The sequence below is a fragment of the Ambystoma mexicanum genome, chromosome 4q (assembly GCF_040938575.1).
Source record: "Ambystoma mexicanum isolate Mex_15411 chromosome 4q, UKY_AmexF1_1, whole genome shotgun sequence".
Classification (NCBI taxonomy): domain Eukaryota; kingdom Metazoa; phylum Chordata; class Amphibia; order Caudata; family Ambystomatidae; genus Ambystoma; species Ambystoma mexicanum.
This window is the reverse complement of record NC_090928.1, coordinates 229,207,783-229,221,172: the sequence shown is the minus strand read 5'-3', so window position 1 is coordinate 229,221,172 and position 13,390 is coordinate 229,207,783. Positions and strand designations below refer to the sequence as shown.

The 13,390-nt window shown below is 42.9% G+C and overlaps 1 protein-coding gene across 1 annotated transcript in view; it reads right to left on the bottom strand.

Annotated features, from left to right (window-relative positions):
* Positions 1–12,698, bottom strand: part of RPF2 (ribosome production factor 2 homolog) — a 420,196-nt gene extending 407,498 nt beyond the window's left edge. Inside the window, exon 1 of the mRNA XM_069607771.1 lies at positions 12,473–12,698. Within this exon, the coding sequence (XP_069463872.1) occupies positions 12,473–12,498 (26 nt within the window). The 5' untranslated portion in view covers positions 12,499–12,698. The remainder of the gene's footprint in view (positions 1–12,472) is intronic.
* Positions 12,699–13,390: the final 692 nt, after the last annotated feature.

The following is a 13,390-nucleotide window of genomic DNA, read 5'->3' as shown; positions in this document are numbered from 1 at the left end:
ACTGTTGTGCCCTTGTGCGAGTGGGCGGACACATGGAATGACCAAGTAGGTTCATTGCGGATGCTAGCTCCGACCAGGAGTTCACAAAGGATTTGTGCCCGTGTCCCTGGGGATAGGGAATATCAGGCAAACTCTTGGATTACACCTCCTACATGAATGCCCTGGACGATGCCCGTCTTTGTATGCGCTTACCAGCACCGATTGGGTTGGTCACCAAAACCTGGAATGTTCCAAGCGTGGATGATTGAAGGTTATGGTCAGACCTTGCCCTCCTCCCCAGATTTGAGAAGAAGCTGCCACTACACCAGTACTTGGTCATTCACCGGGATTTCAGGTTGAAGCATCAGGAATGGGGAATTGCCCAGAGAAGACAACAGAAACTTACAGGAAGAACCTCAACCTCTCTGGCTGCTCCACCACACTCCTGCCTCTGCAATCTTGGGGTCTTCGCTACTTCAAGGTGATTTATTTGACAAGATCACCTCTTAGGGGCCACTTTTTCTCATCAAAGGTTTTTGGTTTCCAGCCATCCACTTTCCGTTTTGCTAAAGTCACCCCGAGTGGGACGGGTATACCCAGACGTGGGTCCAGAGTCTGCCAGGCCTAGAGACCCAAGCTACTCCTCACTGATGAAGCCCAACCAGGCTGAAACATTTCTGGGGATGCTTGTGGTCTCGTGCAGAAGGGATGAGACCTAGCAGTTCGGGCTGGACTGCCCCTTTAGGGGTAGGACAAAGCCCGATTTGCATATGGGTTTTTCCCCCCCTTCTGTAATGGCTTGGCAGGCTAAACAACAATGGTCTGGAGGGTTGCCCAGAGCTTTGCCCGTGGTTGTGATTAATTCAAAACCTTCCAGTCATCTGTTTTGCTATGTCTATTGAGCCCCAGGGTCTTCAGCTACAGACCTTGCCCATCCAGGACGGAACCACAACCACTCCAGCTGCTGACATAAGAGCTATGCATTATACAAAATCGGGGATAGTCTTCCAGGTCAAGCCTTTTAAATAGGGTGCTTTCAGCCTCCTATAGTTTGTGAGGCCTCTATATGCAAACCTTGACCTTACTTGCACTGCTTAACATTAGGCAAACGAATGCTATTTGGACACAGACTAAAATCATGGTTTAGAGTTGTGGTAGCTCTAGGGACCGGTGAGCTTCACTAAAAGTCCAATTGGATTTCATGTGAACATACGACCCTGCAGAGGTCAAAATGAAGATTGGATAAGCTGGAGTTAAAAGCAGCTCTTGCATATAAAGTATTAACCAGTGAGCAGGAGCTACCACTGGGTACCAGGAGCCAATGCATAGCGTTCTGCAAATCTAACTTCAATAAAAGATTAAAACTTTTATTTTTAAGACCCCACATGCTTGCAATGTCAAATAGGAGGTGCCCTACTGCTTATTCAGAGACTGTCCAAAATGCACACATAGGTGTGCTTGTTTGGGATCAGTTAGCATGGAGAGCCAAAAGTAGCTCCTGGCTAACCAGGCTATTCTAGGCTACAACCAGGAGCTAAATAGCTGCCAGCTCCCCACAATTTCAAACACTGCCTGTGTACTCTCATTTTCAGCCACTTTCTCGAATCCTGAAAAGTTATTCTTACTTTTCATTATGCCTTTTGAAATGTATTGCATTTCAGATTTACAGGCAATACGTTTTTTCCAGCCATTGCTTAACAAATCACAAAGCCAAATACATCTCAAAGCTAGACTTATATTTTCAACTCAGTTACGTGCAGTAATAACTGAATTAAGGGGGCTCATTTGTAATGGCCTTTTATGAAGACAGAGAAACAACAAAACATATGAAAGTAAATGTACTAATTGAGGTGACAAAAAACGAATTGCTTTTTTTTTTAAGCAAACAATTCGCTTTAAAGAGGGTTCACCCTATCAAGACTGCGAACACAATTTATTGATAGCTTTTAGAACAAAGGGCCATTTCTTTAGGCTGTTCCTTCCAAAAAACGTAAATCGTACACAGCGTGAATAAATTGCCTTTCACAATCACACATAATTGAGAAAGTATCTTTCATTAAAAAAAAAAAAAACACAGAAGAGTAACAATCTGCTAACAGACGCTGCTCGAAATTAGCATTAAGAGTGAGACCACGTAAGACATATGCAAATTGACCTGTTTTGCAGCATTCCAAGTAACATGCTCCGATTTTCTGCCCACAACCCTCGGAAAAGGAAAAAAGATCCATGTGTTTTACTACGCTTGTTATCACCAGAGAGATACAAGGCCCTGCAAACAAACGCTTGTTGGACCTCCTCAACGCCACTTACGCCTGCGGTTCCCGAGGGCATTCAACCTACCAGCACTTGGAGGTCATACCAATGATACATAAGGCGTTTTTTCAACTTAAAAATAAAAAGCTATCAGCCATCCGTGATTGAATGGCCAATAGGCAAGATGTTATTTTCTCGTGGATCAGAGATTAAAAAGAAGAGAAGGATAGAAAAAGTTGAGTGTCAGAGTAAAAGTGGTGTGAAAGCTTGAAAGAAGAGATAATAGAAGCAAGAGGCCAGGTGTGGAAAGAAAAAAGTCGAGGGCCAACAACAGAACCCTGAAGGACACCAAGGTGAAGGGGCAGAGTAGAAGCAGTATTACCAGCCCAGGAAACAGAATAAGTGTGGTCAAATAGATGATTTGAACCATTTGAGAACAGACCCTTACAAATCAAGAGACGAAAGAAGAAAGCTGAAGAGATTGGTCAACAGTGTCAAACGCGACTGACAAATCAAGAAGTATTAAAAGAGAAGCATACTTAGCGAGCGGATAGTAGAAAATTACACACAGAAAGAAGAGCAGTTTCTGTAGAATGGTAGAGACGAAAACCAGATTAGAAACAGGGGAGCAAAGAGTTGGAAGTGATGAATGTAGAGACTTGAGAATAAGCAGCATGCTCCAAGAGTTTAGACGGGAAAGGGAGGATAGATATGGGGCAATTGTTGGATGGAAGAGAAGAGTTTGAAGAAGGCTTTTTCAGAATAGGACACATGGCTGCATGTTTAAAAGAAGAAGGACAGCCAGAGGTGAGGAAGGAATGAATATACAAGCAAGTAAAAAAAAGAAGGATGAAAGAATAGACTTTAAGAACAAGAGAAGCAGTAACAGGATTTAAGGGGCAGACGTATGGTGTGCTTTTGTCAGCAAAGCAGAGATATTGGCGTCCATGAGGCAGGTGAAGAGAGATGCATAAGAAGCCGATACGAGAAAGAATGACGGAGGAAGCAAAGGCAGTAATAACACAACGAAGGAGGGTAACTTTAGAACAATATGAGAAAGTCAGTAGCAAAGAGAGAAGAAGAAAGTACCGGGTAAGGAGGTGGAGACGAGAGAATACGAGTTAGAGTTTGGAAAAGATGACAAAGATGAGAGGAACAGAGTGCAAAAGATCAGAAGTGAAAGAACATTTAGTGGAGAGGGGAACAGCATCAAACGTAACATGAATAGAAAAGGTAGTGAGAACAGAGAGGGCATGGACCTTGTGCGAGCGGTGCTTGGGCCAACAAAGAATGCGCCTTTGGGCTGAAGCTGCAGAGTAAGACAGGGTTGTGGGAGGTTAATGAGTGGGGGAGAAATGCAGGATAGAAAGAGTCGAGGGTGCTTAGAAGAGAAGAGGCAGCATTATCTGCAGAAAGCAGAGAAAAATCAGATAATGATGGGAGCGAAGTACAAATAGATATGAAGGAAGAAATGTCACATTCGTGAAGATTGCGACAGAGAAAAGACCTGGTCGGGATGGAGAAACAGGTTGAGGAGGAGTAGGAATAATTGGAAAGGAAAGTAGATGGTGATCAGAGGAATACATAGGCAGGGCAGACACAGAGGTTATAGAGAGAGCAGATAAGAATACGAGGACAAGAGAGGAACCAGAGATATGGGAGGTAGGTAAAGAAACAGACAGATTATGGGAGTCGAGAATAGAGAGATGGCTGAGTGGGTAGAAGGGAGATTAAAATCTCCAAGAAGAATAAGTGTCAAGGTAGTCACAGAAAGAAACAGAGCCGGGGCAGGGGGGAATGAAAGAAGAAAAGCTACAGAAAAGGGTCCTGTGTAGGAAGAAAATTGATATTCAAAAGATGAAACAAGGGGAGATCAACAGAAGAAGGAAAGAGGGAATAAAGGAGTGGTAAAGGGTGCCAAACGCTCTGCAGTAAATTGGGGGGCAGGGGTTGTTGGATGAATCCTGTAGAAGTGAAATAGAGAGCAGCAGGAGTAATGGTGTCAATAGAAGATCCAAGTTTCAGTGACGCATAGGAAATGTAAGGTGATACGGAAAAACAAGCCAAGATCTGAGTGGGCCTTACTGCAAAGGGAACGAGCATTCCAAAGAGCAAGGTTAACAGGAGACAGATGCTGTGACTGAAGGGGGGGGGGGGGGGGGAGATGGTTACGAAGTTAGAAAAGCAGAGGGGGGGCTGGGACGAGTAGTGTGAAGGGATGGAGTGAGGCAGGGATGCGTTCTGGCGCCCCTGCTTTTTAACATATATATTAAAAAGAGATAATTGACGCCCTGTTAAAAAAAGAGTGCCAAGATTGCCCCAAAATGGGCAAAGTGAAATAGCCAGCCCTTTTTTATGTCGATGATTCAGTAATTTTATCAACATCCCCAGAAGACCTAAAAAGAATTTGCTCTCAATATTTGAGTTCAAGTGTATGGACCTTACATTGGAGCGCAATGTTGAGAAATCTAAGATTTAGGTCTTTCGACAACGCTTGTCTAAACGTGGGTCTGTCCTGTTTGGCATTGATGGTGCTCGGCTTCAACAGGTAAACCAAGGGTTTGAAATTGAGATTCAATGAACAGGAGCTAAAACCAGATCCTGGGTGTTGGGCATCACCCTGTAAGCAGGAGCTACTGTAGGGGAACCAGGAGCTACCAGAGATGTCCCTTTCACTTTGTGTCCATTTTGTATGAACCATTGGGTTTGAACGTGTATTAGATGTGTTCCAATTCTTCATTAATAACATTCTAAAATACTCAAAAGGTAATGTCACATTTACATGTTTGTAAGGCACCAGTTGGCCCTAGCAGCCAGAAGTAGCCCCTGGTAGCTGTTGGTTTCAAGCCTACCGGGCTCTACTATGCTAGAAGCAGGAGCTAAATAGCTTCCCCTCAATTTCGAACACTGTAAACCATTTCGACTACCTGGGAATCAGATTTCAGGAATTTGGGAACTGAGCACCCCAGATAGCAAAGTCAAGTATTATCATGGACAAATACAATGGAGCTGGTAGTTTCGCCTTTGTGAGACATGATAGAGCGGTCTCACCAACTCTCAATCAATTTCTGAAACAATCATCACGAGCCGCTTCTTATGGTGCAGAGATATGGGATTTCTCGGCTTTAAGGCTTTAAACAAGCTACAACTTAGCGAGAGAATATTCTTTAAAAAGCTCCTACTGTTACCCACAAGTACTCCGTCCTCTGTTATACCTTGAATTAGGTATGTTACCTTTGGCGACAAAGATGAGGTTTGACCCAGTTAGATACTGGATAAGACTGTAGCCAGGAAGTCTGAAGGGCGGTAGAAGCACAAAATGGCTTTGCTCGTGTAAGAAAGTGTTTATTTGAGCTTAAATTGAGTATTCTGTGAGATGAACCAACCTCTTGCCAGGCTGTAGGAAAAGTGACTCTTAAATCGGCCATAAATAGCCAGCTAGGAAATGAGAATTTGAGAGGCTATGAAATTGCTGTTGGCACCGCTTACATTAACAATAAATGGTCTAACACTGGCATAGCATGCATCGATTTAATCATCCCAGCTTTTGAAAGTTCCCTATATTTTCGTTTTAGACTGGGGACGCTTGCGATTACAAGCCTCACTAATTGCTGGAAATCTCAAGACCTCCATAGAAGAAGCAATGCATTTTATGTTGCATAAACACCGTGTGTGGTTGCAGTACAGATATTTGAGACCAACTTTGATTTCTGCTAGGATTCATAATACAAGAGAGAGGCACTGTCATTTTTAAGTAATCCCCAAAGTGTTTGCATGGTATTTGCCACGGCTTGTTATATTCACAGAGCTTGGCTAATGAGGGTAAGAGTTGAACAAATGCATGGGGTGTTCACTTTGTGAGATGTAACAAAATGAAGAGAACAGCTTGTGATGGAATCGTGCTCCTTTCCCCCCTCTTTTTTTCTTCTTTTGTTATTGTTAAGGCTGCGAGCAGTGCTCTCCTAATGGTTATTCTGTATATCTAAATTTCATAATTCTTAGCATAATTTTATAATACTCAAATGGATTTTGTAGGTTTTAAGGTTGTGTGTAAAAGCATTTTATGCATTAACTTGTATTGCTCCGTGTTGCTCTTATGACCGAAATAAAGCTTTATTACTACTACGACAAAAAGAAACCAGGAAAGATAATGAAAACTTAAGAAAGCGGAAAAAACAGCATAAGAATTAAAAAGCATGCACCAGAGTGATCTAAATAATATGTCAGTTCGGAAGACTTGGGGCATCAACTGAGATGGAATCCGGGCCTGGCGGGTTGTAGAGTGGGATCATTCCAAGAACGAATTGAACTTAGAGAAAAGAGAGAACAGCATTATAAGTGTTGTTAGAAGTTAGAAATAAATAAAAGTAGATACAGGACAGCATTCAGCCGCAGACAGAAGAGCAGCGACTGTCAGGGTTCCCCCAGAAAGGGGGTCTTATCCCTTATGGCCATGGTATATTTGCTGGGGTTTGCGTTCATTGTGAAATGTGCATACTGAAGAGTTGAGCACTTGTGAATTTGGATAGACCATTGAGGGTGGGGTGGCTTTTTGAAAGATTTCTGTATCATAAATCTGTTCATGGATATATACCCTCTAAGCAATGCAATATATTAAGTAGTGGTTACATCTTCCAGTTTGCTGGGTTCGACTGCTCACGTACAAGCAGGAGGAGTAGACATTGTAGTTGTCTACAAGGTTTTCTTTAGTGTCAGTGGAGCCACAGCTAACTGCGGTTGTCTGGAATGTGAGAGACCTGGACAACGTTGCTCGAGCTTGCAACATAGTGGCATAACTCAAACACAGCTATGCTGTAAAGAAAAAAAAAAATTGGAAACGTTTGAGACCACTGATTGAGGGGGGGGCACGTTTATGGCAGGCAGAGTTCCAGCAAAGAGATATGAAGGAGTGGGGGGTATGCACTAGAAAGTTAATATCTTGGATTTGATATAGGAAAAGACCTCCCCTATTGATTGACAGGAGTATCAGATGGTGTGAAGCACAGGGACCATGTAAATATTATGAAGACATTTGTTGACGATTAATCCACTTTATACAAAAGGTAGTCAGTACTTGGATAGGGCAGAGGTAGCCTCGACTGCAGACTCCCAGAATGAACCACTAGACATGCCCATAACACAATATGAAATATCTGCTTCCATCAGCGATTTGTCCCCAGGTAAGATTCCTGGGCATGACGGTATAACAGCAGAGTACTTTTAAAAACATTTTTTTTAAAAGCATATAAACCTGGTTGTGCCAAGATTTGAGAGCAGAGGAACTTCTATTAACAATGAGGCTACTAGCACTTTTTTTTTTATTTAAGCCTGGGAACGATAAAACAGTGTTCCTTATATAGGCTACTATCAATGTCGAATCTGGATAATACAATATTGCCTACGGTATCAGCTTGCAGATTAGAGCCATAAACGGGGAGATTATTGCCAGACCAATCCCGATTCATCCCCTCAAGATGCAGCTAATCTAATCATAAGCACCATTTCGTAAGCGATTGTTTGTTATTCTATCACAAATCAACCCAGAACTTCAAGCTGTGGCCATGTTTTTAGACTCCAAGAAGGCATTTGATTAATTGAATTGGAATTTTCCCTTTATGGTTCTTCAAAAAAGGTGCGAAACCCTTCTATCCCTAGTTCGGCTACTGTATGCTTGCCTTTCTGCTTCACTACCGATGAATGGCACTCGCTTCGTTTTTCGTTTACAGAGGGGCCTTTGACATGGTTGTCCTCTCTCACCACTTGCTTTCACCCTGGCGGTGGAGTCTGTATTCTTACAGTTCAGAACACTGAAAAAGGCCAGCAATTTTACCCGAAAGTATAAGTCACAATACATGCATATTGTATGTTGAAAACCCAGATAATAACATAGCTCCTATGTTGATACATTTGGGTAAGAGACTGGTTTTAGGATAAACTGGGCAACATCTGATCTACTCCCACTCACCCCCAATACTAATCGTGCAGGTGACAACTGGGGATTTAAGTGGTGCCTAGGTGTTATGGTTTATCGGGAAGTCCCCAAACTGTCTGGTCATTTCCTACATGGACACGCCTCAATCGAACATAGGTTTGAGAAGGGTTACAGTGCCAATGTAGCTAGACTCTCTCCCATTAAAATTGTTCTACCCAAGCTCTACTGTACTTGTTCTTGAACATATAAAATCCCTTCAGTTATTTTGGGGGATAAGTAAAAAGGAGGTCATTGCTGTCGCAAGTGATTTGGGCAGGCAAACAGTCCAGGGTCTCTTTGGAGGTCCTGACTCTACCTTACAAAGATGGGGGGCTGGCTGCACCCAATTTAGAAACATACTACTCAAGAGCTCAGCTATATCATATAACACTGCTATGGCCCTGCGCCCTATGCACAGTACGTGGCAGTGGAAAAAGACATTGTTTCCCCAGTTAAGTAAACATCTGCTCTATCGGGCATATAGCAGTCAACTCACAGAATGGCTCATGCGGTTCGTAGGCGATACAAGCCCTGAGCAGACCATTTAAAAACGATGACCAGCCCCCACCATTGCCTATTAACACATAATTCGGTAAAATATGGGAGGGTAGAAAGTTCATTTGCTACTGGAAACTCAAAACCCCCTCCCATTTGAGAAGCAACTGGTTCAGAGACATAACCTGGTGCAATGTGCAACAGGAAACATGCAGGCAACTGGTCATCCGTGCTATCCGTTCCGAGGACCATTGGTCAACTTTTAAAGCATAACTTCACAAGTGTACAATAAATGCATACATTTTGTCATGAGGAATTATACCCATGTTGTTACTGACGTTACTGAGTGTTTTGGGTGAATTTGAATACAGTATCCATATTGAGATGGAGTAACCAAGACGCATAGGTTGGAAGTGAGGTGCATGTTAAATTCTTAAATGTTTATGGATAGTGTATTCAAACCAATCTCATTTAAGGCCGGAAAGCCAGAAAGCCAGAAAAAGTATACAAATACTGATCCACAAGCAATGTTCCCTCTCAGCTGTGTGCATGTGCGCTTGCACAGCTTCCTTCTGGGTGCCGCTCAGAAGACTTAGCAGCGCACACAGAAAATTCACACCTATTCAAATAAGATTTAATAAGGCACAAGCAGGTACCTAATATTTGCTTTCTCTCAAAATGAAGCTAAATTAGACTAACTATTCTGGAGTAACATATTTATTGCCGTACTATGCAGGCTGGACCCTAGAAACTCTAAAAATAGAAGACACCGACACAAGGTTAAAAATGAATATGAAAAAGTGACTCCATGAACAGAAGATATAACTAAGATATGCATGCACACATTAATTATCTTCCCGCCCCACCCGGGATCCTATTGACTCTACCACACTTATACCGTATGACTCGAACTCCGCCCCAGGCCACATTCAGATGTTACCAGACAACCTCAACTCTGCCTACCTTAGCTCAGCAAAAGGTTACCAGACTTAGATACAAGCCTTGGTTTATGTTATAATATGAATGCTCAAGAATTTGTTGCTCATGGTGCCTTTATAAAAGCATTACCAACATTAGGTAACCCGAGTGTCAGCTCAAATATCATGTACTGACTGCAAGTAAGCAGGCTACTAGGATATTTAACTTCATCCCATGTTTCCTATTCTTTGTACGTGTCACACAAGCACTTTGAAGAGCCCCCTTGCAAGTTAATGCATTATAAAACTCAAATATTAAATTTGCCCTCTAAGGATTTTGAGTAGGCAAATGTCATGCTCACCATTTAGCATTGCTAACATTACCCTACGAGCAGAGAGCAACATTGCAATATCATTTACTTGGCCTGTAGGGAATACTTGGTAGGAACTCTGCCTGGCATTATTCATATATAAAATTAGGGCAACAATATTCAGATAATTAGAATGCTTTTCACACAACCTGCAACCTTTCAACATTTTCAGCATTCCATGGGGCATAGACCTTGACAAATTATATGTTAATCCTCTGGTATACAAAAATGGTTTCACTGAGCACTTGTCAAACCTACTCAACAATTGAAATGTGGGGTATGTTGCAAACAATCTTGTATGTACTTCATAGTAATTGTGCACATGCAGATTTATGACATTTTCATAAACTGCACATAATATCATGTGACTTTAAATTGGATTTGCAAATATCCCAGTTAGAGTTTTACTTCTACAATCCCTCACTTTTTACAGAGACCAGTCAACTAATATTGGAGGCTAGCACAGGTGCCTGAGAGGGGAATGGGTGTAAAGGAACAGGAGAACACTCCTTCAGGGTGAAGAACAAATCAGCAACTTCAAATCAGATGTGTTGGCAGTACTGTACAGTGAAGGAAAAGTGTTTGTTTGCTCAAGGCTAAGAAGCTATAGTAATAGCCTAGGAAAAAGCACCCATTTCTTTGTATCCTCAGCTGCTGAGGGGTCCGATACAATTTTACTCCATACTTGTAATCAAAGGATTTTTCAGAGTAAGAAAAAAAAATTGCCTTTTTCATACTTATTGAAATATGTTCTTTCCCCTTAAAATTACTCAAGATAAGGCAGTAATATTATTCGAGTTCCTACCAATTCGGATTTGAAAAGAGATCAGTGGAACTTTGTCGGTAGATTCCTATATGTTCATGGTTTCCTGTTCGGAACATTGCACTGTTTTAAGTAAAATCGTATATGCCTCCTATCTGTAAGGCTGGTTTTGAGTAAATGTGCAACTCGCAGAACAACACAATGTGGATAGTAATTAGAGGCCCAGGAATTCAGATCATATTCTGTGGAGCAGTTATTCTGATGCAATTATCACCCATACATAAAGTATGAGAGACATTTTCTACTGGCCCTTGAATTACTCCATTAAAGTGGCAAATGCATGTTTCCTGACACATTCCTTTCAGTTGCAATTATTCAATTTGCAAACATTGCACAATGTCTGAATTCTTTGACAACCACATCAGTGATTAGTGATATTTGCTTTTTGTAATAAACATAATTTTTCCCCCAATAGCATTAAACACTTTCTGCATTTTTCCCGTCACAGCTACACCTATTGTTTATCCTGAGCATGCAAAGATTTATTGTGCATGCACAGGTTTCTCTCTGCCCAGGAGTACTTTTGGTAGGTACTATGGCATATCTTGAAGTCTTGGACTGGTTGATGAGCTCTCCTGATAATCACATCTAAAATGATTTGATTGTTTAGCCTATATGTTTGGAAAAAGTTTTAAAATGCCCTTTTACATTGATTTGTAAAGAATTGCGGTGGTTGGTAAGGGGAAATTTCCTTCCAAACTCTGCGGAGATGGTATCTCACTAGACATGCTCACAAATTGGCTTATATGGTTGTTTAATTGCGCAGATCGAAAATAATGTGCGCACGAAGGCTAATAATTTCTGCACTTAATTAGGGGGGGAACATTGCCCACAGGTAGCAGAGATCTAGGAAGAAGCGGGCCTGGAGTATACTAGTGGAGTATCTAACACTAGATAATAAGAAAGCCTGATTGTAGCATAGCTCTCAGCATACCTGTGTTTTGGTGATATCAACCACTCTAGACCCACGTCAGGCCCCATATTCCTCCATAGACTGCAATGGGCACCCAGCAACCATGCATTTCACCTGCCTTGGAGTCTCAGTAGTTGAAGAAATATGAGAGCTACGGAGCAGAAACTGTATTCCAATAAAGCTTTAAGGATTGCTAAGTGGCCCCATGACCCGTCCAACACCTCCATCCGACCCTACCCTAGCTGCTCAGTCAACAGCAGTGTGCATTCTCAGACTTGTAGTTACTTTTCCACCACTGCTTACCTACTCTAAACGGTTTTGGAGAAGATAGAGAGATGTATATAGTTCCCCACACTATGTGCCTGCTTTGATCAATTAGTTGCATTGCTTTACCCATACAGTACGAATTTTCCACTACACGTGCACTGTACTCGTTCGCCAGGCTGGAAGCCTATTCAAAACAGATCTGGACACAACTCAGACCAAGAGGTGGAACAGTTCATAAAACCCCTGGAGTGTACGCCCCTGGTTAAGAGGGATGTACCCTCCACCCAAAGTAAGGGGCTATGGAGTAGCTGCCCCTTGGGTACGGACTCTGTAGCCGTTTCCTTCTTCAACCAGGTCCCAACCAGCTTTTTTCTAGCTCGCCCCCTCTCCCACAACGCAGACACGTCCAAATCAGGGCACATAATCTAACAACTGCTCTGCGTCCACACACAACCCAGCGGGCAGCCCCTTTTCTCCACTTACACAACGCGGTCCAGTGCTGCAGACATGGTGACAGCGTAGCTCCCTTCTTCTTCGGGAAGACTGCAACACAGGAGCACACGTGGAGCTGGAAGGGGTTGCGGTGCGGGTTGAATGGGGATAGTAGCTGGTTCCTATTTGAAAAACGGACCCTACCAACGTGTTCTTGCCCTCACGTGAATTTAGGAACGTTACGTTGAATGCCATGTACGTCATGTGCCTGTGTTATGTAATATTTGGTATCCCACTCATTTCTAGTATCGCCCCCGGTCTTCGGCTGCGTTCGCCCCGCCTTTTAATCGCTGATTGGCTGCGCACCATCCCCTCTTCCAAGCTTTCACAGACTAAAGCGGCAGAGTACCGAGCTGCCAATGTTGTAGTAATAAATAAGCACTGTTGTAGCCGAAGCTCCTCTGGGGCTCGTGCTGACACCACTTGTTAAGTGATCAGTGGAAGGGTTGTAATGGGCACGATAAAGGGCAGAGCCGCTTCCCACTGGGCAGTCAGTCACTGCACCAATTCTGGCTGTCTGTGTTATTGCAGAATGCGCTAGTGCTGCACACTGTGGTGTGTCACCCCTCCTGGGAGCATGGTATCTCCCAGGGCTAGTGCTATGGTCACATGGTGGTGACCATGTGACCTACATAATAAAAGGGACTAGCCTGTTCTGGAAACCAGCCCTACTGTGACAAGACCACACAGACCAAGAAGAATACAAACCCAGGACTACATACTCAACCCGAAGATGGAGTAATGAGGCTCAAGCCTCGGTATCCAAAAATCACAGTTGATGGATAAAAATCTATCAGCAAGAAGAAGAACAAGCGCTCGGCTAGTCAGTCGATGCAATCCTGACACCTGCCTGCTGTGTCTGTCCTTGGCTGCAGCGCGATGCTGGCGCTGTACAGTAGGCAGAGGGCC